At 46.0% G+C, this 27787-nt stretch overlaps 2 protein-coding genes across 2 annotated transcripts; one reads left to right on the top strand and one right to left on the bottom strand.

The window, feature by feature from the left end:
- Positions 1 to 4642: 4642 nt before the first annotated feature.
- Positions 4643 to 6319, top strand: RPL36 (ribosomal protein L36). The gene is made up of 3 exons (XM_084220907.1): positions 4643 to 4813; positions 5494 to 5628; positions 6184 to 6319. Exons 1-3 carry the CDS (start codon positions 4721 to 4723, stop codon positions 6271 to 6273), a joined length of 318 nt encoding a protein of 105 aa, XP_084077033.1. The 5' UTR covers positions 4643 to 4720; the 3' UTR covers positions 6274 to 6319.
- Positions 6320 to 7345: 1026 nt separating this feature from the next.
- LONP1 (lon peptidase 1, mitochondrial) lies at positions 7346 to 26493 on the bottom strand. Its single transcript, XM_084221163.1, has 18 exons — positions 26085 to 26493; positions 23975 to 24063; positions 23447 to 23566; positions 22085 to 22313; positions 21491 to 21552; positions 20800 to 20929; positions 20197 to 20280; positions 18246 to 18466; positions 16876 to 17014; positions 15911 to 16089; positions 15126 to 15213; positions 13158 to 13280; positions 12304 to 12420; positions 11875 to 12015; positions 11625 to 11790; positions 10482 to 10690; positions 9076 to 9240; positions 7346 to 7737 (listed from the first exon to the last, which is right to left on the bottom strand). Exons 1-18 carry the CDS (start codon positions 26469 to 26471, stop codon positions 7573 to 7575), a joined length of 2814 nt encoding a protein of 937 aa, XP_084077289.1. The 5' UTR covers positions 26472 to 26493; the 3' UTR covers positions 7346 to 7572.
- Between the last annotated feature and the right edge of the window lie 1294 nt (positions 26494 to 27787).

Below are 27787 nucleotides of genomic sequence, written 5' to 3'. Positions count from 1 at the left end.
GCCCAGTCCCATTCCCAGTCCCAGTCCCAGTCCCAGTCCCAGTCCCAGTCCCAGTCCCAGTCCCAGTCCCAGCCCAGTCCCATTCCCAGTCCCATTCCCAGTCCCATTCCCAGTCCCAGTCCCCGTCCCAGTCCCAGTCCAGTCCCAGTCCCAGTCCCAGCCCCAGTCCCAGTCCCAGCCCCAGTCCCATTCCCAGTCCCAGTCCAGTCCCAGTCCCAGTCCCAGTCCCAGTCCCAGTCCCAGTCCCAGTCCCAGTCCCAGTCCAGTCCCAGTCCCAGTCCCAGTCCCAGTCCAGTCCCAGTCCCAGTCCCAGTCCCAGTCCCAGTCCCAGTCCAGTCCCAGTCCCAGTCCCAGTCCCAGTCCCAGTCCCAGTCCCAGTCCCAGCCCCAGTCCCAGTCCCAGTCCCAGTGTCAGTCCCAGTCCCAGTCCCAGTCCCAGCCCCAGTCCCAGTCCCAGTCCCAGTCCAGTCCCAGTCCCAGTCCCAGTCCCAGTCCCAGCCCAGTCCCAGTCCCAGTCCCAGTCCCAGCCCCAGTCCCAGTCCCAGTCCCAGTCCCAGTCCCAGTCCCAGTCCCAGTCCCAGTCCCAGCCCAGTCCGTTCCCTGTTCCCGCCTCTCTCGGCCGCGCTCCCCTCTGGTGCAGTTCCGGGCACGGCCGGCAGGGGCGCCGGTGGCTCCCGGCCCGCGGCTGCAGGGGGCGCTGTGGCGCCAGCTCGGCCGCCTCTCCACACGGCAATGGCGGGCGGGCTGCATGGCGGGCGGGGGCTGCAGCAGGAACCTCGGAACGGCGGCTGGAACCGCAGGGCCGAGCAGTCTCCGGAATAGCAAACGACATGTAACAGAAACTCCGCAGGTGTAGCAGGAGCCGAGGCGTGCCCCGGCAGGCAGGAGTGCTGAGTTACAGGGCAGTGAAAGACCCGGAGCAGTGGCAGAGAAGCGGCGGGGCCGGGCAGGGCCGCTCGGCTCCCGAGCACCGCTGGGAGAGGCTCCCTCAGAGCGGGAGGGGACTCGGGGATCCCGGGGTTTCCCCTGAGGCACCCGAGTCGATGGTAAGGGACCTTTCCAATGAGGTAGGGTGTTAATAAGGTCCGAATGCAACAGATGCTCGTATGAGCAAAAGCCTCACATATTGTAGAAGAAAATAGTAATGGGCTGGACTCTGCAGTGGCAGCAACAGGAGCCACTCAACTGTTCCCTTCAATGCCGAGATATAAAGAGAGATGAACTGAATCCAACCCCTCATACCGCAGCCAAAATCTCGTGATATCTCTGCTCTTCCAAAAGAAAACCCCCTCAGCTACAAGAGTGCAGCTGCACCTTTCACAGAATTCAGAATTTACCAAATGACTAGGTTGGAAGAGACCTTAAAGATCAAGTCCAACCATGCCCTAACACTTCAACTAAACCATGGCACCAAGTGCCATATCCAGGGATGGCCACTTCACTACCTCCCCGGCAGACCATTCCAGAACTTTATCACCCTTTCCATAAAAGACGTTTTCCTAATATCCAACCTAAATTTCTCTTGGCGCAGCTAGAGAATGGGTCCACTGGTTCCAGCAGTTGCTGCCTGGTGAAAAAGACTAACCCCCACCTGACTACAACCTCCTTTCAGGAAGTTGTAAAGAGTGATAAGGTCGCCTCTGAGTCTCCTTTTCTCCAGGCTAAACAACCCCAGCTCCCTCAGTCATTCCTCATAGGGCTTGTGTTCCAAGCCCCTCACCAGCCTTGTTGCTCTTCTTTGGATGCACTAAAGAATTTCAACATCCTTCCTAAACTGAGGGGCCCAGCACTGGACACAGCACTCAAGGTTTCACCTCACCAGTGCCAAGTACAGGGGCAGAATGACCTCCCTGGTTCTGCTGGCCACACTATTCCTACTACTGGCCAGGAGCCATTGGCCTTCTTAGCCACCAGGGCACACTGCTGGCTTTCCCCTCACCTTGGCCACTTCTTTTTTGTCTCTTAAGTACCAGTCGTTATTTTCTCTTAGCAACGGATGGGAGAAAAATCCCTGAGGGAAAAAAAAACAATCCTAACCTTCAAGAGGGTCTCTCTTCATAAACTTGGAGAAGCCGGGGGAGGGTAAGGCGCTGCACTTTTCCTTCTTTCCTTGGTCTTCAGTGAGGTCAAGAGGAACTCTGGCTTTTCCAGTTCTCTTCCTGATGTCCTTGCAATGCCTGTGTATGTCTCTTGGGTAGTTTTGATGCTGCTTCCATCCCCCACATTCTTAATTTTTGTAATTAAATGTGATTCAGAATTTTTCACTCAGTCTGTCTGGCCTCCTGTAGTACTTGCTGAACATTGGGATGGATCAGTCTTATACTTGCTCTCCATTGTTTAATCAGAAATTCAGGTGGCTCTTTTACATCTACCTTAGCTTACTTCTACTTCTCCAGGCTGAAAAAGGCTCATTCTTCCCACTGCTCCTCATGGTCCAGGCTTCAGACATCTTCATGGCTTTCCTCTGAACTTATTCCACTTAATCCAAGTTCTTCTTGCTTTGCAAGGCCTGAACACAGCATCACTGGTGCAATCTAATGAGTGCAGGTAAAGGGAACAATCCCTTCCTGGCCCCTGCCAGGTGCATCTGTCCATGCAGCCCAGGACATCACTGCAGCAGCCAGGGCACACTGAAGATGTTCATCCTATTTATGGTCCACTGAGCCATCCATGTCCATCTCAGCAGAGCCAGTCTGCCCCAGCTTTGGATTCAGCTCAAATCCCAAGGCTTCCTCTACCTTTTTTCTGCCCCCCGTCCTTGGGCTCACCTGATGGGTAACACTTTACTTGTAATGCCTTTAGGAAAGTAATAAGACAAAGAGTGAAGAGATGTAAAGCAGAATCCAAAGAAAGGTGCAGCAGAGATGGAAACCACTTGCAAACACTGGGGATGTGGAAGAAGGCAACATTTAGCAATGTTGGAATGGGGCAAAAGCTTCTGAAAACTGAAAGTCTGAATTTTCTATTAGGGACTTGGTGCAGGCAACAATAGGAGGCAAGAACCCATGTCTTGGGAAAAAGGCAGGATTTGAGGGGTGTCCAGTGCAGCATAGAAAGATCAAATTATGAGAAACCCGCTGGAAGTCTGGGAACTATAGATCCATATGTTTCTGCATGAATGGAAAAGATGTCCTGAGAGGAAGGTAGCAATCGTCAGGGTGTGAGAGGAAAGGGCCCCATGCAGATGCTGCTGGTGGGTTGGTGCTCACAGAAATAGTGAGTTTCCCCCAGGCTCACTGCCCCAGGAGAGGGGCAGTGAGCTTTCCCCAGGCAGAGGGGCTTCTCCCAGCCAGTGCTGCCACCTCTTCTTCCAGGCAGATGTTTATTTTAGGACCACCTGTATTTGATGAGGTTGCAGAGCCAGAGAAGGTGAAGGCCCTTCTTCAGCACATCCAGAGGTGAGTGAGCAGCCACACTAAGGCAGGTCCATGCACATCGGCAGGGGCAGGAAAGGCGACAGGAGAGGTGACACCTCCTCCAGCCCAGGGCTGCAACATCTCCTGTGAGGAACCCAGAGCTTGTCGATGGGGAGACCTTTAGCTGTGTGATAGTTCTCAGTAGCAAAGATGATATCAAAGCCCTGTTGATTTTAGAGGTGCAGATTGACAACAAAACTGGCATTTGTAACTTTTCTTTGTTGACTTTCAGAAACATTGAGAAATATTTCAAAGGCAGTTCCTTCTGCCTGTGTAGGACAGTCACCCCCCTGGGACGCCTGTTCATACTCTGCCCTCCTGTGGAGAAAGGCATCGGAGTCAGGTCCGTCTCACTGTCTAAACCATGAACATTCTTCACTGCTGGAATCTGTGCCATGAGTGGGTGACAGAGTCCAGCAGCTCCGAGTGCGTGAGCTGGGACCGCTGCCCTGGGATGAACGGAACCAGTCGTGCAAAGACGAGCTCTACACAGGATGCAGAGTTCCGTATTTTGTTTCAAAATCCAAGATTTTCAATTTCAAGCCAATATTTTTCATTTCAACCAATTAAATTAATTGTCTTTGAAAGCAGAAAACAGTTGAGTTACACATGTTCACCTCAGCTCTCTTTCAGAGGTAAGAAAATCCAGTATCTTTTATTCCAACAACATAATTTAATCTGTTCCTTTAGGTTTGTCTGTCAAACGTTATCAAATCCTGCCCGAGTGATACCAAAGTTACAATTTATGGGGAAAAATTCTGTAAGTGCAGGGCTGCGTGGCTCTGTACAGTGGGCACCCCAAGCCCCCCGGCCGCAGCTGAGGGGAACCAGCAGTTCAGTCGGACCACTCACCGCGGGGTGACCCTCCTTTCGTCCCCGCTGTCCCCTCACACCCACCATGGCCCCACCGCGGGGTGACCCTCCTTTCGTCCCCGCTGTCCCCTCACACCCACCATGACCCCACCGCGGGGTGACCCTCCTTTCGTCCCCGCTGTCCCCTCACACCCACCATGACCCCACCGCGGGGTGACCCTCCTTTCGTCCCCGCTGTCCCCTCACACCCACCATGACCCCACCGCGGGGTGATTCCCCAGCCCCTCACAGCACATAGGCTGTGCCGCCAGGGCGCGCCCTTTCTCTCGTACTTTTCCCCGCGCGCCCTCGGCCCCGCCCACCGCCGGAAATGGCCACGTCCCGGAGACCCGCGCGCGCTCGTTCTTTCCGGTGCGGCGCCATCGTTGCGGTGCGGGTGAGGCGGAGTGGGTCTGTGTCCATCCGTGTCCATCGGGCCCGGGCACCGTAGCCATGGCCATCCGCTACCCCATGGCCGTGGGCCTTAACAAGGGCTACAAGGTGACCAAGAACGTGTCCAAGCCCCGGCAGTGTCGCCGCCGCGGGGTGAGTATGAGACTCTGCTGGCGCGCGGAGCCCCGGGCCTGCCTCTCCCCCTGTGGGGGCCGGACGAGCCCGCTGCTCCCGGTGCGCAGCGCGGTTGTGTTCGTGTGTCCGGCGCGGGGCCGCCCATCGCCTCCGGCCCCGTCCGCGGGGCTGCGGGGCTCGACAGAGCGGAGCTAGGCGGGCTGGTGGGCTCAACCGGGTAGCTGTGAAAAGCTTTGTGCCTTCTAGTATCTCTTGTTTTGCTTCTCTTGGTAACAGCAGGCAATCTCCCACAAAACGGCCCCGAATTTCCCTACTACGAGCTATCCAGGTCCCATAGATGCGTGTTACGGGACATAAATGCATCTGGGCCCATTTTTCGTTCTTATTAAATGCTCTGTTTAGCTGTGGTGTCCCCCGCGCGTTGCAGTGCAAATCCTGGCTAGCTCATGGACGTGCTTTTTCCTAAAATGCTGGTCTACGCCAGTGTGTGACACAGCCGGACCTGAGCCTGAAGACAGACTGGCACACTTAGCCAAGCTCACGTTGCTCCACAGGATCTGTCAGGGGTGAAGTTTTCTTGGGACATAGCAACAGCATGGGCTCGTTTTGAAGCCTAGCAGAGAGTATGCCACAGCCCCTTGCAGTCCCCTCTGTAGTGCCTTGTAACCCTCTGACCAGTCCTCCCTCCCTTCCCACAGCGCCTGACCAAACACACCAAGTTTGTTCGAGACATGATCAGGGAAGTCTGTGGCTTTGCACCTTATGAGCGACGTGCAATGGAGTTGCTGAAAGTGTCCAAGGACAAACGTGCTCTGAAGTTCATCAAGAAGCGGGTGGGTCAATCAGCTAACATGGATGGTAGAAACTACTATGTCAGTTTTCTGCCCTCTCCTAGGAATATTTGGCTTTTTAATTAATTACCTTTATTTTTTTCATTTGTTTTGGAAGTAACTGGTGTAATATGATGGAGAGAATGTTCCTTGGGCTGGGTGGGAGAGCAGGAGATGGATGCAAAGGTACTTCGCTAAAAAGGCCCCAAGCTCAAGCATTAAGGCTTGTCATGCTATTTTTCCATGGTTTGCATGTGTGCTGTTGGGAAAATGAGAGCAGCGTTGATAGTGGTTGGGTACCATTAACCAGGAGACTTCAAGTAGGGTTCCTTGATTTGTAATGATTATGAGAGCTGAAAGCAGTCCCTTTCATGTCCAAATAACTGTTGAGGTACTACTGAGACATGATGGCAAACTCCTGGCTGGAGGTCAAGTCCATGTTTCCAGGACTTTACATTCTGCCTGGTTTTGAAGTGTGACAGCAGGGACACCTGTGGCATTCCCAGTCTGTCCAGTTTACACTGGGTAAAGACTGACAGCTCTGCTCTCTCCCTGCAGGTTGGCACTCACATTCGGGCCAAGAGGAAGCGGGAGGAACTCAGTAATGTCCTGGCAGCCATGAGGAAAGCTGCTGCAAAGAAGGATTGAGTTGCACAGGCTGCAACACAATAAAGTCCTTTCTCCCAAAACCAGAGCAGTGAGTGTTCTTGGTACATAAACTTCAGTAGGTGCTGCTGGGGGATGCTGACAAGGTCCAGAACTTCAGCCATCAAGAACTTGGGTCAGTGGTTTATTGTACCTGCAGGTGGAGATGGTGATGCTGGTGCTGCTGTGACTTACTCTAGAGGGGAATCCTCTATGACTATGTGCAGTGTCAGGACGTGGAAATCTCTGGAATAATGCCTTCTATCTCCTAGTCTGTCTTCAGACCTACATGGTAGTAGGAGGGAAGTGGGCAAAAACGGCTGTTGAAAACAGTAACTACTTTGCACTTCTTCCTCAGGGCACATCAGCCCATTCCTTATGCAGCTTAGCCTGCTCCTGTTTCCCCTTGTACCCTCTATTCAGGCCTGTGTTCTGCAGTGTGATAGCAAGTCATGACATCTGGAGTCAGCAAGAGCTCCCTGGACTTCAGTAGCTGGATTCTTTATTCTCCCCTAAGGGCTCCTTTGCTGAGATGACAAGAGCTGTTCTTGGCTCAGAAATACTTCGTGTTCACTGGAAGACAAAGTATTCAAGTTCTCCAGCCCCCAAGCCTGTATATACTGATGTACAACAGTCAAGATATTTCATTCCTTTTCTCACTCCCTGAATATGATACAGCTGTTACAGAGGAGCACAGGCCCTCTGTGGTGCAGCACAGTGCTGCTGAGTGGTGATGCTGAGCATGTTGCTGGTCTGCCCTCTTTATCCTGGAGTTCTTTCTGGTGGTATTGACCTGGTGACTGAACCTAGGGAACCATGTCCCTTTATCAGCTGACTGTACTAGTTGTGCTGAACTATCTTAGGATTTTAGCATCCTTTCAGCCCAGCCCAGGCTTCTAAACAGAGACAGATTCTGAGAGCTACTTGCCTTCTATCAGGAGTAACAGCTGTACATCAGCTTAGCTGTGGGTGTACTGTTCAGTCCTTTCCCACAAGTCATTCAGAAATTGACAGTGAAATAGCTGAAACATCTTCAGTGAGAAAATACCAGACTAGCCCCACTGCTGGTGGCTGATAACATGCCAATTCCTTTGGCAAAATTGGAAATCCTTTATTGTAGATCATAATTCAGTATTAAAGACTGAGAAATACTTTATTCTAGCAGAGCCATAATTCATTTTGGCAGCTGCGCAGCAGCAATAGCTTCATGTCCCACTTCAGGATTGCCCCATGTCACCCATCTCTAGGTGGGGGCTGAGTGCTTAGGGACAGAATACCTTCCAGCCGTCGGGGCACAGCATGTCATCCTCTAGTGAGATTCAGCTGTGAAAATGCTATATCAAATACCTCTGTGTAGTGCTCCACAAAATGCACTTCCAGTCCTTCTGTAATGAATCCAGCAAGGTCATAATAATCCTTTTTGTTCTCTGATGGCAGAATGATGCAGGTAACACCTGCCCTCTTTGCCTGTGGGGAGAAAAAGTTGGGCTGTCAAGCCCTAGGAATCATGTACCAGAAGCACCCTTCCCCATTTCTGAAAGCAAGAGCAGTTATTCTGGAGCATGATCCAGCTTTACTTTCTTCTATGGAGAGCACCAAGGGCATTCATGACAGATATCAGCAGGGTAAAGCATGTTCTAGATCCCTCCCTAAAGCCCCAAAACATAGTCTCCAGTGCCATCTCAGCTGCAGGGACAGATGAGGGGAGGCATTTTAGTTGGACTATGTCAGCAGCTTGGGGGATTTTTCAGAACATTCATACTATTACAAAGTTTTAAGTATCTGTTCCAGCTTGGGTGACGATAAAACCTCGGATGAAAGCAAAGTTAGAAACAGCTTGTCAAACCAACCTACCCCATCAATACCCTTAGTACAATTCTACAGAACCTTCTGATACGGACATCTTCCCTGGAAGGAGCACAGAAAGCAGAGCTGCTCCTCCCAGGACAGGTTTGTACCCATTGCTTTAGAGGTGATCCTGTGTTTAGGCCTGTGGCCACTGACACTCCTGCAAGTGCAGCCAGTCAGTGCCATAGCACAGGTTAGTCCTGTACTGACTGCTACAAACAACTACTCGTTTTTAAGTCATACAAGGAAAAGAAATCACTGTACAAGGCTGTAGCCCAAACAGAAGTGGGGACAGAACACTGATGTGAAGCCCCAGCTTAATGGAGGAAGAACTAATAACATTCTCGACTGAAAAATATGTGTGGTGCAAGGCTTATGTAGGCCAGAATTGTGCAGATGAAAAGTAGGGAGAGAGCCTGAACGCTTGGAAAGAAATTCTGAAAACAGATTAAACCAAAATACAAATACTAAATTTAAGTTACTCTTATCTAAGACATCTGTATAAAATTTCAAACAAATTTACACTGGAATTAGAGAACAGAGCCTTGATTTTAAGAATGTACCTTAGAGATGCTGTCAGATCTCCATTGGATGCCCTCCTGAAACAAGCAATTCAACACAGCACAGGTGATTGAACTGCGCTAGTCTGATAGAGCAGACAGCTCTGACAGCCAGTTAAAGCTGTCAGTCACCTTCAATTCTGCCAGTGTAGGTGGAATTGAGCTAGGCCAACATACATGCCTTGGCACAAAGCCTGGGGTCCCATCCCTTTCCTCACAGCCAGAGACACAGCCAAGATCCCCATGTTCCCCCACAGACTTTTCCAACCTGTGTATGGAATGCAATCTGCTCCTCTCTGTTCAAGGAGCAACCCCTCCTTGGTTGTCCCTGTCCCCACTGAGCCCAACCCAGGGCTCTGCTGTGGACAATGCACAGAGACAAGAGAAGAGCTCTTACTGCAATAGTCTTCTCCTTGATTCCACCAACAGGAAGAATTTTTCCAGTCAGTGACACTTCTCCAGTCATGGCTACATTCTGCCTCACTGGGCAATTCAGGGCCAGGGACAGCAAAGCTGTTACTATGGTACATCCTGCACTTGGTCCATCCTTTGGGGTTGCTCCCTGTTTAAAAAAAAAACAAAGCAAAATTCCCCTGCTCATTCAAGAAGCAACATAGTCAGACAGTATTCTTGTCCTTGTTGTTTTAACATTGCCCAAATTTCATGAAGCCTCATAAAGGTTTTTGCATGTGTGAGTGATGGAATTCTGCTACTTGAATTGGCTGATATAATAACAACTGTGACATTCCTCACTTTATTAATGAGAAATAATCTAAAAATGAGTTCACAAATGTGGTTTCTGGCCTGATACCACCGCCATACTCACTGGGCTCAGGTCTTTGAGTAAGCAGCATCAATGGAAAAAAGAACACAAATACTCCGAAGCTCTTTGTTAGACCTAAGTCAACATCACAAGGGGAGAGTGTCAAGAGTAACAAACTAGTGGAGGGCAATATCAAAAATCATTTAAGGCAGAAAAGATCAGTATGTAAAGCCCCGCAAAATCCAGGCCTGAACTAATGACAGTGTGGATTATCTGAGATCAAACCTCCTTGTGGTAAGAGCAGAGGAAATCAATGCTTGAGAGGGAGTAGAGACAGAGATCATATCTGCTGTTTTCTCATCTTTCAGGGAATGAATTCACAGACAACAATGCAGTACCTGGACAGAGCAAGCTGCAACAAAGACATTGCACACAGAGCACTCAGTAGTCCAGAAGTAAAGCTGGGGCACAATCACAGCTCAAAATCTGTCTTCAGTAAAGCACCTGCCCAAAGTTTGTTACACAGCATGTGAGCCACTCTGAGCACTGTGGGCATTTATTTTCAGCCCCAAATATTGGACAAAAGCATCCGCTGCTATTACGTGGACTAGGAAGCATGGCACAAAAATCAGGAGTAGTATTTTCAATTATGTGTGAATGACTTGAAGCCTTTAAGAAGGCCTGGTAACACAGACACCTAAACTTTGATGTCTTTGTAACTTCATCCAAGCATTTATCTAAATCACTTATATCTCTGGTTTCCCCACCTGCACAACAGGGCCAACAGCTTAGGTTTCTTTAGAAAATTATCCAAGCCCTGGTACTCTTGCTACATGCTTACTGTAGAAAGGAATGGAAACATGGCTCATAAGAAGACCTACACAGGAGCCTGAAGAAAATGTCTTCATTCCTTGGTTTTACTGCTAGAAGAGGGCATTCTGCACAACGTATGGACAAATGAAGTGCCTTCCAGCTTTACATCTAAGGGAGCAAACCAGCCAGGCTGCTGTGCATGTTCTGTGAACTCTGCATCAGTTTACCTCTGGCACATGCAAGTGGATATAAGAAGATATAAGAAAATCATTGTTGGGGTCCTTCTGCATCAGAAAGGCTCTTGCAAATGTGTACGCAATTTTGGCACTCTCTTTCATTACATCTCCCAGTTGCCCTGTTACTTCAAGTGACCCATCCTTGTTTTCCTTGTCTTTGGGTCGCCTTAGGGATGTTTCAATAAACAGAGTGGAACCTCCTAAAAAAAGAGAAGAAAAACAATATCTGAAAAAAGTTACAGGCAAATTAAACTAGAAGGTTTTGGTGATGCAGCAGCTCTGTCAGGCATTTGAAACTGATGCTCTCTGATGAGACACTAGCTCTTGAGTAGAGAGCAGCTGAAACCTGTCCCTTAAATACCTTCAGGAAGGCCAGCTAGAAATCTCAGCAGTCTCCATTCATTGCTTTTTTGAACTTCACCTTCTAGGAACACAGCTGCAATCCCTACTTAATGTAAAAAACCAAGTTCTTATAATGGTTTCATGTTCTTTGTTTCCTCCAGAGAGTAAGACGAGTTCACAAAACACTCTTAGCCACTTCAGTTCTCCAGTGCCAGGTATCTATTTACCTTCTCCAGCAGACTGATAATTTCCCTCAACTACTTGAATTCTACCCAAGGTAAAGCTGAATATGAAGAGGTAATTTCCTCTGCTGTGTGCTGTATTTCCATCCTGTAGAGCACATAAGCCCACAAGTTACTAGGGGAGTAATTCAATGAATGGTAAGCAGCTAACTGCACCCACTCCACAGAGTGCTGGAACACCTATATCTGCCCTCAACACCAGAAGTCAAGTTAGTGTTGCACACACAGGGTTCCTCAGCTGTGCCATGTCTCACAGTGGCACCTCCTGCTGCTGCTGTTCCTAATGTACATCATTTGTATGGGGTATGGAGCTTGAAGAGAAAACATGCTGGCCCTAAGCTAAGATGAGCCTGGGTAAGGCTCAGCTTAGCTTAGGCTAAGGCTCCCTTCTTCAAGGAAGTAGTATTCAGGACCCAAAGGCCAAAGGAAATTCCTTCTACTGGTGCCTGTAGAAGAACATCACTGGATTCAGTTCTGTTTGACTATTACATTCAACTTTTGAAAATTACACAGAAATGCAGGCATTAACCCAAAATTAATTTTGTCTCACCCATAGCTGTCCAGGCCAGACCCATCACCACTCCCGGGGGAGTGGTTTCATACATGCGATCCACAGTGAAGATTGGCTTTCCTACAAAGTCCTGCAGGTTTTCAGGTGTTACTTGGACCATCTCTGCTTCTCCACTCACAATTTTATAGGCAGATTTCCTCAATACCTGGGTGAGATAGAAATTTATCTCTGTAAAAAAAGCTGAGAAGGCTGATGCACAGTGGTCACAGTTACACAAACTTCCCCTCACCTTTTCTACTTGTTTCTGCAGATTCCTCACCCCACTCTCTCTGCAGTACTGCTTGATGAGAACAGTCAGGACATCTGATGTGATTTGAGCTTTGCTTTCATCCAAGCCACACAGAACTCGTGCTTGAGGGACCAAGTATCTCTGAAAGAAATAATCCCCCACATCCTTCTCTTAGTATTTGTGACAAAAGCCTAGTGGTTTCCAATTCACTCAGCTGTCTGCGGTTACCTCAATGCTGCTTTCTGGTGTCCACAGCCTATGGCACAGTGGAGTTACTTTAACTATGTGCTCAAATCAAAGGAACTCTGTCCAAAATACCATGTGCCTAATTTTTTTGGACATAGTTGGATGGAAATATGTAAGCCTGAATCTGCCAAAAAGAATCTACCAGATATAATTCACATAAAGCACAAGAGTGATTTCTCTTACCTCTGCAATTGCAAGTTTCTCTTCTGCTACATATCCTGACACATTGATCACTTCCATTCTGTCCCGCAGTGGCTCTGGAATGGTTTCTGTTACATTGGCAGTACAAATAAAAAGTACCTGGAAGCATTAAAAGATCCTATTAAGAACTTTCATTAACCAGCTGCTTTATTCCAAGTACTAGTTCCTAAGTTCTGTGTTTTCTCTGAAGGGCTAGAGCAAGATCACCCTCTCTGTGGAATTAGTTTTTATTAAAAGTCTGGATTTTAGAATTATGTAATAGCATGTTCCCTACCCCCAAAATAAATGTTTAGAAATACACAATGCACAAACTGGGAAATTGGAATGGTTTGATAGGGACCAGAAAATGGGAGATCTAGATATCACTCAGAAGTTCTTTCTACCTTCTAGGAAATTAGCTCAGAATGATCCAATTATCTATACTTATTCCTAATATGTCAATTCTGTAATTTATGTCAGTTGCAGAAAAAGTGCAACAGTGTGTAAAGATGACCAATTTCAAAAGCTTCACAGCATTAGGCCACCTCCCTTGACAGCAGCTCTGCCAATCATCATGTAAAGGAAAACTCTTGCCTTTTCTAGTGGAAACCACACATCTGTTTGTCCCTGGCTTTACAGGAAGTTAGGGCTACATGACATATGCAGGTGATCATGTTCTTTCATGTACAGACACTTCAGTTAAAAACAACTCCTACAGAGACAGCTGTGTACCATTTATGTTCCATCTGATTTTCCAATGGAATAAAATGTCAGCATCTTTTCATGGTCAGGAAATCAGTATACTGAAACACATTCAGACATTCTGGCTCTACAACCTCTGCAGAAAAGAGAAATACCTTTGACAAATCCACAGGAACATCAAGATAATGATCCAAGAAGTTAGAGTTCTGTTCAGGATCCAATAGTTCTAGAAGGGCTGAGGATGGATCCCCTTGATAGCCTCTTCCTATTTTATCTACCTGTGGGAGAAATGAATTTAATATTCTAAGAAGTTTCCTATCATGATAAATTCTCAAGCAAGATTTTTTTCAAGGCTCCATCTGAAAATGTTCATGAGTGTTCATTAACATTCAATACCAGTCTAACACTTTTCTGTGCACTCATCCAAGTCCCCATTATCTTCCTGTGTGAGCACGATACACCTGAGAAGACACAGGACTTTTGAGTGTTGCAGAAAATCACTGTGAAGTCTCAGGCAATGTGCATACAATAAAGAGCACTACTACTAGAGTGGGCTACTACTTGTTAAACTGAGATAAACTATAGGCACAGACCAGAACACTTACTCCACAGTGAGAGGACTAGAGTGCTAGCCTACACCACTTCCCTAATATACAAGCGCAGACACACTCCTTACTCTGCCCAAGATGCAAAAAACCTACACACAGGCATTCAAGCAGAGCCAGATTAGTGACTTGGGCTGTTGTCATAGTCATAAGTTGATTGAGGCTCATGGGGACTTCCTGAAGTCATCCTGAACAACCCCACTGCTCAACTAGGGCCACTAGAGGCAGCTGCCCAGGACCATGGCCAAGGTCATTGGCTCATGTAGCACTGTGAACGCTCCTTCTGAGGATACAAACAGGGGTGCTGCTTCTTCTCCCTTAGGAGCAGCATTAACTGGATGGCTTTAATGAAATTTGCTGCTATAGCCAAGACAGGGCTTCTGGCCAACACCAGTCAAGTATCATAACCTACAGGTTACATTGCCTTTCAAATCACGATACTCATTGGTTACATCATGCTGCAACAGATGAGAGTTTATTGGTCCCACATACCATTCCTTCCAAAAAATCTGCTTATTGTAGAAACAGGCAATCCCCCCAGCCAGGGAATAATGTGCTCTGACTCCATAATTCAGGAGGCTGAACAAATGTTTTATTAAGCTATACTATATTACACTAATACTATACAAAATTACATACTAAAGAGATACTATACTAAAAGGATACTATACTAGAAAGATACTACAGAAAACCCCTGACTGTCTGGAGACAGTCAAGACACAGCTTTGACCCAACCGGCCAATCAATCCAAACAATCATCAGCAGAATCCAATTAACAAACTCCTTTCGGTAAGCAATCTCCATAACACATTCCACATGTGCCAAACAATAGGAGCAGCAAGTAGAGATAAGAATTGCTATCTCTTCTTCTCTGAACTTCTCCCTGCCTTTCCCAGGAAAAATCCTGGGAGAGAGTTGTGCCTGCTGCTCTTTGTGAAGAGACCTGAGGCCACATCTGCTGTTGGTCCTTCCCAGGTATGGCACACCAGAAGGCCAGAATAACCTTCAGTCAGAATTACCTGAACACCTGCTATTATATCCTGTTTTTATTTGCTTTTCGACAAAGCATTAGGCTGATAGCCCTGACTCATTCTCAAATCAGACCACAAATTGACTGTAAGCATCTTATTCCTTACTGCTATAGACCTACTGAGAGTGACTCTTGCTAATAATCACACAGGCAACAGTGGATTTGTGCACAGTGATGTGCTCACACCTACGGAGGAAACACAAGAACTACGGAAACTCTGAATATCCAGCCAGGTCCATTATGATCCAAACACCTATAACTTAATCAGAAGGACACAACTAGAATTTTAAAGCTGGAGCCTGTTATAAGGAGAGAAAACAAAGCATCGAAGGTATCCGTATCACCCAGAGAACTTGAAAGCCCAGCCTCATATGAACAGAAAGAACCTGGGATTTTTAAGAGAGTTACTGCTTCACCTTTTCTCTGGGGATCACAAATTGATACAAATCTTTAAGAGCAAAACCTAGAAGAAAGACCAAATACTTCACCTCGTCAATCAGTATAAGTGGATTCTCTGTCTTGGTCTTCTTCAGACACTGGATGATTTTTCCTGGCATTGCTCCAACATATGTCCTCCTGTTTTACCAGAGATTGTATTTAGTGAACCACTGAAAAGCACAGCACATATGAGAGCATACATCACACAGCTGACAGAACAAGTATATCCTGCTGGGAAAGAAGTCTTTATTTCTTCAACATCTATCAAAAGCATTCTCCATCAATATATTAAGCACTAAGACCCACCTAGTCTGTTTCTAGTAAAGGACTGACATGAATTTTGGCAAAATAGTCCTGGACTACAGTTTTTATCTTTAGTTTCAACCACTTCTCAATTAGGGAAAAGCAAAGAGGTTAGGCTGAGAATAGAGGTGTTTGAATTTTCATAGGTTTTGGGAAAGAAATGTCAGAAGAGGTAACATTTCACTTCCTCATTTCATAGGGACAAAAAGACCAGTGTAAATCAACTCCATACTGATTATTTGGAAACCAAGTCTCAATCACACCTGAACACATATGTGAATGACCCTGTTCAAACTGTCACCATTCTCTAGTTCTGACATTTACAGAAATGCATGTATTAGCATTTATCATCAGTCCAATGGTTTTGGGTAGCTCACCCTTTGCTATCTTTTTCAGCTCTTTTTGTATCTCAGCTCCTGTCAGCAAGGGTTGGCAGAACAGATGAGAATTACATACATTGTCCAACTTCAGTTAGATTCCTATTTACTTAGTAAAAACTGCTGGATAGAGAAATTTCCCAAGTTACACTGACCTGTGTCCTTTTATTTCTGCAACATCAGTCATCCCTCCAACACTGAAGCGGAAGTACTCTCTGTTTAGGGCTCTGGCAATGGAGCGAGCAATACTGGTTTTCCCAACTCCAGGGGGACCATAAAAACACAAAATCTTCCCCTGGGTGGATCCTCGCAACTGGCTGACTGCAATAAATTCCTGTAGAACAGATAAAGCACCAGCAGTGAACAGAAGGGAACGTCAGCAACACCAAAACACCTTTGTTATCAGGACCAGCAGTGATTACAAAACAAGCATCATACACAAAAGTGGTTCTCAAAGGACTTGGGGGAGGGCAAGGGAAGAAGCTAAGTCAGGATACTGTTGCATCTGTTTTGCCTCTGGTTATTTATATGCTTGGTTGTCCCCAGGTTCTGTGCTCTGTATCAATCTCACCAGAAGAAGCAGTCTCTCTCCACTGCCTTAGAGTGAGAAGACAGAGTTTAAGTTCTTCTCCCAGCTTCTCTTGTTCTCACCTGAGTCTCTCAAGCTACATGTGAGCATATCCTACTGTACCACTCCCATGCGCTAAGTTAAGCTTGTCTTATTTCACACTTCTGTGACAGACAACCCTCAAGTAACACTGAACAGTTGAGGAATCAAAAGATCACAGTTCAAAACTGAAACCTCAACTGATTATACACTTACAGTGAAGAAATGACTGTGCAAGTGGGGAAAAAAATCAAGAGACTGCTTCCCTTGGACACTTACTTGCCCAGGATTTAGTGCAAACCAGAATAATGCAGTTTGAAATGAGAATGTGACCTTCATTGCCAGAAGTGATTAAGCACATTAACTGATTACCAGAACATTTGGTCTTTCATGCAGCTTTCTGTTTGATGCAGGAATTAACACCAATTAAATGGAGTCTGCAATCTAAAACACATCCAAAATGCCTGATGTTAAGCAGCGTGAAATGGGACACAGTGCCTACTCCTGCCTTACCAGAATTCGCTTCTTGACATCATCCATTCCATAGTGATCCTCCTCCAGAACTGCTTGGGCTCTAGCCAGCTCCAGGTTCTCCTCGCTACACTTACCCCAAGGGATGGATGTCAGCCAGTCCAAATAGTTCCGTGTAACACTGACAGAAACAGACAAATGAGAGTGATTGACCAGCTCATGTCTTCCGCCACCACCTTCCAAAACAACCTCATCCAGAACAAGTGGGATATAAACTACTCATTGAAAAGAGCCATCACTATTTGATAACCTTTTTCACAGTCTTCAACCTCCCCCCACAAAAAAAAAACCAAAAAAAAACCAAAGCCTTTTTTCACAGCTTTTGCTTTTCTGAAATAATCTCCAACACCATAGAGAAAGACTTAAGATGAGGAAAATTATGCCAGTATGGAAGTTTACAGTAGAGATAATCAGCATAAACAATCTGAAGAGAACACAGTACTCTACTACTACAACCACTACTCATTGTTCTAAAACTACACACTTAGATCAGGAATTCAAGTATACAGGAAGGTCTGCACAACACAGTAACTATCAAATTGTGCAGTCATGGACACAGGGAAGCACAGCCAGGCTGTCTGAGCCCAGGAGCCACGTGAGGACAATTGCCATGCCACCAAAGCTTTGGCTTTTTTCTCCCAAGTACTTGCTTTGCAAATTTGCAACCCCTGTTACAACTCTGAAGGAAAGGGAAAGGTACTAATGCTGCTTGTGAAGCCCAGTATGTCTTTTCTGTGATTGCCAAGATGCTGCTCAGCCAAAGGCATGCTTGCCCTTAAACACAGTCTTTTACTCTGTAAAAGATACTTTTAAAAGCAGAGACCCAGAACATTAAGAGAGCTGATAAGTACACCAACTGCTGTATAATACAGCACACTCTAACTCAACAGACAAATGTTCACTTCAACCTCAGTTTCTGACAATTCATATCACAGAACACATGTTACAAACTATTCATTCACTCCTTAGCAATTCCAACCCTCCCCAATACTTCAAGGACCATCTCAGGTAGCTTAGACAATGACATGTACCAACTTCTCTCACATCTACTGAAGTACAAGAAAGAAGAGCCAAAACTGAGGGCAGAAAAAGAGTCACTGCACACTTCATGAGGAACTAACTGCACATTTTGTATCTCTAGCATCAGACTGCAAGAGAAGACAGAAGACCTAAAATGATCCAAAGAGGTAGACTACATAAGTAAACACATGTAATTTGGAGAAAAATATCCTATAATGTAATGACATGCTACAGGGAACAGAGGGGAGGGACTAAATAAGTGCTTAACAGAACTGCATTGATGTTTCGCTCTCCCAACGAACCCTGACAGGATGACATGGCCATGTACTCACTTGAATTCTGAGGAGTGATTATCCAACAAGCCCAACTTGTTCAACTCTTCATCAATCACATCCATGACATGTTTTGGCACTACCAGGTCCTTTAGTCGCTCACGGAATTTCTCTTCTATAGCATCCTTGTCCTCTTTTTCCAGACCTAGTTCTTTCTTAATGATCTTCAACTGCTCTTGAAGAAGATACTTGCGATGTGTCTGCTTGATCTTCTCCTCAACCTAGACAAAGCAACAAACACAGTACCTAATGTGTTCCTGGTACAGCCCCTCTAACATCAAACACTTCCAAATACTTCTCAGTTATGACATTCCCAGCAACTGAAAATACTACTTGGAACTTATCAGCAGTGTATTTTAACACAAGAAGTGACTTAATAACATACTCAAGCACTCTCCGTATTTTGGTGGCCTTCACTTGCCATGATTCAGTGCTTTAATGTTCTGTATGTGTTGGGGAGACCAAAAGCTGGGCAGAATAATCCAGATGTGACCTTCTTAGTACCAGAGAGGACTAACCACTACTCTCTACCTGCTGCCTACACAGGGCAACTGAAGCCCAGTATGCAGCTGGCAGTTGGCCTTCCTCTGTGTGGCCTTGCCACAAGGACATTATACTAATTCATGGTCAGCTTCCTTCACATCAGGGCTTCAAAATCCTTTCCTGTATAGCTATTTTCTATCCTGATTATTCCAGGCCTGGTCTGGGACTACGAATTCTCTTGGCAGAACTTAAGTAGGTTCTTACTGACTCCCTGAGGGGATAACACTAGTAGCTGACTGAAGTTAGACTTTACTATGTTGATCAAAATCTTTTCTGCCCATTAGTCTAGCTAACTTTTTCACCAACCTCATACTACATACTTCCAGTCTGTAACATCCCAATGTAGTCAGAATACTATTACAGTTGACCTCATCAAAGGCCATGCAAATGTCAAGGTATACAACATTCATTGTCAGCATCCTAGAATCATTTAGATGGGAAAATACCTCTGAGATCATTGAGTCCAATGATCAACCTAGCATTACCAAGCCCACCATTAAACCATGTTTCCTTTCTATGTTCTGGGCCTTCTTATAAGAGAAGACAATTAGGCAGTTTGCTTTTGGGAAATCTGGTCATTCCAAATCATGTCCTTTTTCATTTGCCTGTACAGGATTCATTGGAGAATTTTCCCCATAATCTTCCCAGGGGCTGGGGGCAGGCTAACATGCCTACAGTCTCCCTGATTCTCCTTCTTGGAGATGGGCATGGCATTTACCTTTTTCTGCTTCCCAGGAACCTCTCCCATGACCAGTGCTTTAATGATGAGTGAAAAAACAAAATAATGACATTGATAAGCCCTCTCAGCATCTCTGTATGTACATCTGGTCCCACAGACTGCATCATATGTTCAATTCGCTTAAGAAGTCTCCAACCATTCCAATCCCCATCCAAAAGCATTTTGCACTTAACAAGAATTCTAAAAGCCCCAGTTATTGGGAGTTAACAAACAAAACATGACTCAGTATTCTCAAATATTTGCACTTCGCATACTTCATTACCATTTAGATGCAGTTATTGTACTCTGATTAAATCTTACAACAGACAGGAACTATTGCAGTTCACAAGAGTTAGCAGAAGGTCATTTGAAATAACATTGCAATTTACACTAGTACATGCTATATACAGTATTAGGCTGTATATTGTTACACTAATGCTTGGTAAACTGCAGACCTCTAGATTTATCTGCTTGCATGAAATTATAACTTAGACACAATATAACAGCAGATGCCGTATCCTCATGGCTTGTTACTTCTAACCATGTTCATGAAAAATCACATTTATAACAGAAGAACTGAAAACCTTAAATCTAAATAATGCACTCTTGAGAGCACATACCCATACTAAGCATCACAGTGGTGGACACAATATAAATACACACAAGGTATTTGTTACTCCAGAAACTTACCTCTCTTCCAAGACGCTGCTGAAGTTTGCTCAGCTCATACTCCTTTTTCAGAAGGGAAAGAGCTTTATAAAGCCGTTTGGGAATCTGCAAAAGATAGACATAGAATGAGTTTTGAGATGCCATACCCTTGTTAAGTAACACATACACACACACATATATATATATGCACACACACTCGCATATATATATATATACACACACACACACAAAAATATATATTTACACAGACACATGTATATATATTTATATACACACACATACTTTCTCCCTCCCAGAGAGAAAGGCAGAATAAAAAACTCCAACAACAGGTTGTCTGGGAGAGCTTTACAGCACTTGCAGATGTGGAAAGACCAGCATGTAACAATTCTACAGCATACAAAGAAAATTATTTGCTGCCAAAGATGCAGAGCACTCTGATTTACCCACAGTAGATCAATACTAATGATCTACTATATCCTTCAACAGGAATCTAGTCACTGATATTAACGCATCATCAAAAGTAGCACTGAAGTCTCTCCTGTACTGAGGCTGGTAAAGAAAAGGTGACATATAACAGATGTACTGATTCCATTCACATTGCTTGAGTTAAAAACTTCTTCTTACACTGGTTTCTTCCAAGATGTCTTGAAGTTCGTGTGACTCTGCCCCTGTTAGGGCTGCACCCATGTCACTCAGATAGATAGGGTTATCTACCACACGCTGTCCAGCCTGCATCATCTGAAGTACAGACTCTCTGAAAATAAAAGGTAAAAAAATCCAAAATGCTCTGTAAATTTACATTCAAAATGGAATATCCTAATTTACTTGTTGCCAGCGCAATAAAATAAAACACAGCTCAGTTTCATAGCAAATTATTTTTGAAATTTGACTGTATCAATATTCAGTAATAAACAGATAAATCACTTGGTTAGAGGAATGATCACCAAGATATAAAACTAAGTATCTGAAATGGTCTCCAAACGGTTATGTAGGATTTTTTTGTGCCAGGATTCCAAAAATGTTATCCTGCTTATAAGACATGGATCAGATGCTTATTGCAGTGGGTTTCACTTAGACCCAGATCACCTGCCTTAGGACTTAATTGTTCTATGTTGTTTCTAAATTGCACATCAGGTTTTCAAAACTTTGATTCCAACCACGGACAGAGTTTACACTCCAAACCAAAAATCTATGTGACAATTCAGCACATCTCTCTACCTCATTACAACAGAAAGGCAAGTGGTAAAGAAAATGTCAGCATCTTCCAGCCTAGAACATGCTGTTCCCAAAGCAGGGCAGCATGGGAAGGACATACCTGTACAAGGGGTTCAAGGCAATGATGTCCCGGATTGTTTTAACAATTTCTGCAGTAAGTGCCTATAAACACAACAAAATCTAATCACCAAAAGAATGAAAAAGGATAGGCAAGATCTCAGTACAAATATGACATTCCCCAGAGTCCAGCCACTCACTGCAGTGGTGGGCTGTGATGGTTCTTGGTGCTGGGGCAGTTCCTGCTCACAGTAAAGGCAACAAGGCCTAGAGGCTGGCTTTTGGCATGCACAGAATTTGTCTGGCCCTTGGCCAGAAGATACAATCAGGTTGAACACCCAAGCCTCCTCTGAGGAAACACTCAAGTTTGGTGGAGGTCATCACACAGATTTAAGCACAGACCAGCCTCTTCATTCAGCAACCTTTTGAAGTCAACAGTTTTAAGGAAGTGAGCTGTTATAATGAAAATTCTTTACTTTCATATAATCACCATGTGCAGTGACTGTGCGAAGAAGGAAGTATGTGTTAGTTTCTGCAGCCTGAAATTAGAGCCTGATTTTAGAACTTTTCCTTTTAAACAAGAAGTGTAGGTGCAATTCTACAGGACAAGTCCAAGTTTGTAAACTAATTCACTTACTTTAACCTCTTCCGTAATCTGAAAATCTTCATGAACCACATTTTCTACTTCTACCATAAGAACTTCCTTTGAAGAAGCAGCTACAGGATCTAGTACCAACTCCACAGCTTGGTCCTTTGCTCCAGTCTCCTCTTCAGCCTCCTTCTTAGATCGCTTCTGTTTCCTTCTAATTTTTTGTTTGTTCTCAGGTTCCTCAGGCTCAACCTCTAGTTGCTTGTTTATACGAATCCTGAAAGCCAAAAGAAACCAGCAGCAATCTATCTCCCCATTACATGTGATTTCAGCTCTTCAGCATGAAAAGGAGAAGGATAAGTTGTATTTTGAGCAAGCTAAAATTTAGAAAGGACACACATTTGCAAGACACCATGTTTCATTATTTTGGCTTTTATAAAGGAGTTTCCTTTTATATGTGTTTCCCTATAAATGCTCCTCAAATTTGGTATCTAGTGTGGTTCCTATGGACTTGATTGACCACTGCTCCATGTCATAAAGACCAATACCCAAGTTATATCTTAGGAATACTAAACCCATCTAAGTTATAGGGAAACATTTCTATTCCAAGTAACCCCAAACAGGTAGCTTATTTCCAAAATGCATTTAAATATGGCTGTGCTTTGATAATGCAGCAAGAGGTCTAAGACTTCATTTGAAAAGGAACTGACGTGTGAATTCACATAAATTTAGCTTTGACAGGACTGCTCATTCTTTGCTGTGCAGAACAAATATAAGTGAAAAAAAGTGAGATGGAAAAAGCCCCATGCTTCAAAGCAAAACCCACTCTGCATCTGCCTCTTCTGCCATGTTTCTGCCCTTGTATTTTTCCTTCTAATGGAAATTACTTATTTGATGCTTTTAAAAATACAAATTCTTAACTTAGTTTAAAATATCTGGCATAAATGGCTAAAACTAGATTTTCAGCAATAATCATATTTTCTTCAATTCAGTTCTGGGGCAAAATTATGTCTGGGGCAAGACATAATTAAAATTCTGGAGCCCCCTCCCCTCCATTTTTTTATAAAGCAAAAATACTGGCTTGAATTAATTCCAGAGATTTTTTTCACCATTACTACGCCTTGCTGTAATTGTCAAAGTAACTGCTAAACTTCAACTTAATAAATGTTTGCTTCCATCATATCACAGTTGATATGACAATGACATGCACTGTCTCTTTTGTTTTGCAGCTAACCTGTCACAGCTGTGACAGTACATGGAATATCCTGACACTCTCAGGATATGGCATGGCAACAAAGCAAAAACTTGCCATACACAAGTTGTGTAGAAAAAAATGCATGTATGTGGTGAAACTGATGTCTCTGTTTATACAGTAGTCTGGCGAGATGCAGTGAAGTACAAGTGACCAACCTTCGGTGTCCCATGACTATCATACGCAACTTGTCTCCAAGATCCTGCATTTCATGAATCTGGACAAAAGTTCCCATTTGGTATATTTCATTCAGATCCTCCACCACATCAGATTCATTGCTATTGAACAAAAAAAAAAATGGAGTAGATATTCAGAAACTTGAGATAGCAGGTCAGATTAAAAAAGAAAAAAACAATCACTGGTTGCAGAACTATAAACTGGACTTAGGGGCAAAGACACTTAATCCCCATTGCTACCACCATGTAACCACTTTCCAAATCACCCAAGTACCTGGACAGCTCATCTCCTTTGCAAACAAAACCAGCCTTTTCTAAACCAAGACTCCAGCTCCCAGCAGTGCTGGTGGTGGCAACAAAGACTTTCATACCATGAGGATGGTCCAAGACCAGCCACAATTTCTGCAATGCTATCCAAGGCAGGGTATTTAGAATGACAGCTTTTAGTGTAAATACAACCTGGACAGCTTATTTTTGTATTTTTTAATAAGATCAAGAGAAACAACTTACTTGTCATCCTTTTTAAGAAAAACACCAGCATAAGGCTGGGCAAGACGAACTTTCCTCCTCAGCAGTTCAACCAGCTTCTTATTTTTCACCTAGGACAACAGGTATGCAATCAGAGGTGGATTTTCTGTTATCTTTGCACTCCTAGGGTGTAAGACTAGGCACAATGACACCCTACAACTAAATTATGAAGTTGGAGCTAATACGGTTCTAGTCTTGTCTCCGTTAGAGGACAGTAATATAAAAGTGGAAAAAAAACGTAAAGAAACATGAAATTTAAGTATTTTGAACAACTCACTTCCCAGTCAAGATAAGACAAGCTCAAATGCTGGGGAAGGAGCTAGACCTAATCTGTACAAGTCTTACAAGCAAGAAACCTGAGTTACTGAGCAGTATCTTGTAAGTTTCTTTTGCTATCACTGTTCCCTTCCCCTTCCACACCTGTATGTCCTAGCTCTCTGCTCCTGATGGGGAGCTAGCTCGCCCTTCCCTATCAGTTGCCTGAATTCTGCCCCAAAACCCTAGTTAAAATCCTCTTCTCCAAAGCTTTCTCTGCTCAATTCCTCTTCTACACCCACGAGTATGAGTTCCTGTCTTGACTTTCAGCCAGTATTTCTTCGTAGTTCACCTTCTTCCTCCCCTCTGATCTCTGGATGCCACACACCTGTCCCTGGCAGATCTCCCAGCACGACTGGAACTGTTATCACAACAGGCTGAATCCTCAATGACAATGGAAATAACTCCTTGTAAATTCTGCTGTTGCATGAAGTCACCCTGCCAGCCACTGAGTGCTCTTCTAAGTGATGGACATAAGCTGCACTGCTCAACGCTTTGCTAACAACCAGCATGGTTCTGACAGAACAGCATGAGTAATACCACCACTGCTGGCCTACTCTAATCTCAGCACACCTATTCTAATTTTGCCCAATGTTTAGCAAAAATATGCTTACCAATGTCAGAGACATTAACAGGAAAAAAATTAGTAATTCCATAGGCACTGTAGAGACTCGACCTTGTCAGATAAATTAGACCACAATGAACTCACAGGATAAGAGAAAACATTTAACCATTCTGTGAGACATTGTTGACCCAAACACTGAAATTAATGACTTCTGTACATAAGTCTCATATGACTACATGCTCTTAATAATATATAATCTTCTCCTTCCCCTGACACATCTATAAAGACACTAAAGCTGCACATATTAGATATGGATATGCAGAAAAATACTATAGTAGAAATAACATTATGCTAAATAATACTACAGGAACAAGAAAATATTGATTTATTTCATACTACATTTACTTCAAAGTCAGACTAGCAACACACCAGAGAGGCACAAAAATACAAGTACTTGTTCCAGACTGGGTTTCTTTTAAGGAGGCAAAAGTATTTCTGGCCTGTAAGCTCAAGTGAAACAGTAGTGATATAATTCATAACTCTTAAAATCTTTATGGGGTGCAGAGGGAAAAGATCACACTTTGAAAGGGTGATTGCCATCCCCATCCCTCAATGCCCTCTCCCACCGCAGCTGTACCGCTCTACACCGAATTCCTGCTTTTTCCTTGCAGCTCACAGCTTGCTGCCTTCACCAACACGGGTCTCGGTGCTCTGACACCAACCTACGGCGCCGAAACAAGGACACGTTTGCTTAACCTTCATCAGAGAACACAAAAATGACAGCGAACTTCGAGAGAGTGTGTGCGAATGGCCGAGCTTCTCTGTTAGAAGCAGAGCTGCTGACGCAATAACTGTGAAACTTCAACTGGCCCAAAGGGAACCGTTATCCCGACAGGACTCGGTTACAAAGCTCGAGCCAAAGGCCGAGCAGCGGCTGCCCGCGGAGGTCACGGCTGCCTTGCTCTGCAGTTCAAGGAACCTGCCAAGGCAAAGAGAGCGGCCCGGAGATGCGGCACCGCCAGCGACGGGCTCAGCCAGTGACCCCCGCCCGAGTCCGCCACGCCGGGCTGAGCCGCCTCCAGCCGCTCTACGAGCCAGCCCAGAGCACCCGCGCCGCGGCCCCGGCACCTCGCGGCAGCGGCGGCTTCCGCCCAGGCCGGGCCGGCAGAGCCGAGCCCCGGCCCCGGGACTGAGGGCTCGGCGGCAGCTCACCTCAATGATCTTGATGAAGCGCGGGAATACGGGGTTGCGCGTCACGGCGATGAGCGGCACATTGGGGAAATGTTCCGGGACGAGCAGCGGCGTCAACGCCGTTATGACCGGCCCAGCCCCGCCGCTGTCCGCCCCGCCACCGCCACCGCCACCGCCGCTGTCCTCACCGCCGCCTTCCAGTGCGTCTCCCCCCGACAGACCGCCAGGGCTGCGCTGGTGCCAGCGCGGGCCGGCGCTGAAGGCGGCACGGGGCGGCGGCGCGGAGCCCAGTGGGGCCGGGACGGCGGCGGCGGGGGCCCAGAGGCGGCGCTGCGTGGGACCCAGGACTGGCCCGGTGACCGCAGGCCGCCAGCGCCCGCACAGCCGCCACCAGCGCGCGGCCGCCATGCTGCCGGCGCGCGCGCCTCACTTCCGCCCTCCCGGCAGCGCCCGCCCCGCCCGAGCCGGGTCGCGTGGCGGCGCGCACGTCCGAGCCCGCCTGTGAGCGCGTGTTCGAGCCCCGGTCCGGGTCCCGGCCGGGCGGGTGCCAGACGGAGGGACGCGGCCGGCTTGAGTGTGGCTTTGGCCACTGCCCAGCCTTCCTTTTCGTCCTCGGTTCCCCGCAGTCGGCCGCCCAGACAGCTGCCGAATGTCTCCAAGAATAGCGACTCCATAGTTTCTCTAATGACCCTGTGCCACTGCTCCGGCAGCTTCCGTGTAAAAAAGTCTTTCCTGATATTCCGAGGGAGCCTCCTGTGTTTCGTTTAGTGCCTATTGCCTCTTGTCCTGTCACCAGGCACTACTGAGAAGAGGCTGGCTCTGTCTTCACACCTCCCCTGGTAGGTATTGCTCTACGTTTATAAAACCCCCGAGCCTTCCTTCAGCAGGCTGCAGCGGCAGCTCTCCCACTCTTTCCTCAGGGAGATGCCAGTCCCTCCATCATCTCTGCAGTTCTCCGGACTCTTCATAATGTGTCCGTGGGCACTCGTAGTGGGGAGCCCACAGCTGGACACAGCTCGCCAGCCGTGGCCTCAGCAGTGCTGAGGGAAGGCTCCCGTCCCGGAACCAGGACAGGCAGGGGCACAGCAGTGTTTCGGGTTCAGCTCAGGCACCGGCAGAGCCCTTATGTCCTTCTCTGCAGAGCTGCTTTTCAGCAGTTTGGCCCCTCGTGTGTCCTGGAGCCTGAGGGTATTCCTCCCCAGGTGCGGGACATTTCATTTTTGTTTTGCTGAACTTCATGATATTCCTATCAGCCCATATTTTCATCCTGTTGAAAGATTAAATTAAATTTAAAGATTCCAAAGGAGCCTTGAGACTTGTCTCAGTGGTATTTGGTGAAAAGACAATAGGCAATGGGCACACATTGAAAGACAAGAAATTCTATTTAAGCAAAGAAAACCATTTTCACAATGGAGGTGATTGAGTGCTGGAACAGTGTGTGGAACGTGCATCCTTGGAGATGTTCAAAATCCAATCAGACAAAGTCCTGAGCAGCCTGCATAAGTTGCTTCTGCTCTGAGCGGAGGGGTTTGGACTGGGGATCTTCAGAGACCCCTCAGCCAAGCTGTTGCTACCCCGCAGGAGTCTGCATGGCTGGGGGGCAGGAGGGGTGGGCTAGATTGCAGATGTACCCCAAGAGGACTATTAGGCCTTAATGGCCCTGCAACCTCCCTTGAGACCCACACCTCAGGCCTGCTCATAACTTGCTGTTGTCTTATGGCCTG

Source organism: Fringilla coelebs (genome assembly GCF_963513975.1).
Source record: "Fringilla coelebs genome assembly, chromosome: 24".
Lineage (NCBI taxonomy): Eukaryota > Metazoa > Chordata > Aves > Passeriformes > Fringillidae > Fringilla > Fringilla coelebs.
Note: the sequence above shows the minus strand (reverse complement) of the source record. Positions and strands in the feature narration are given on the sequence as shown.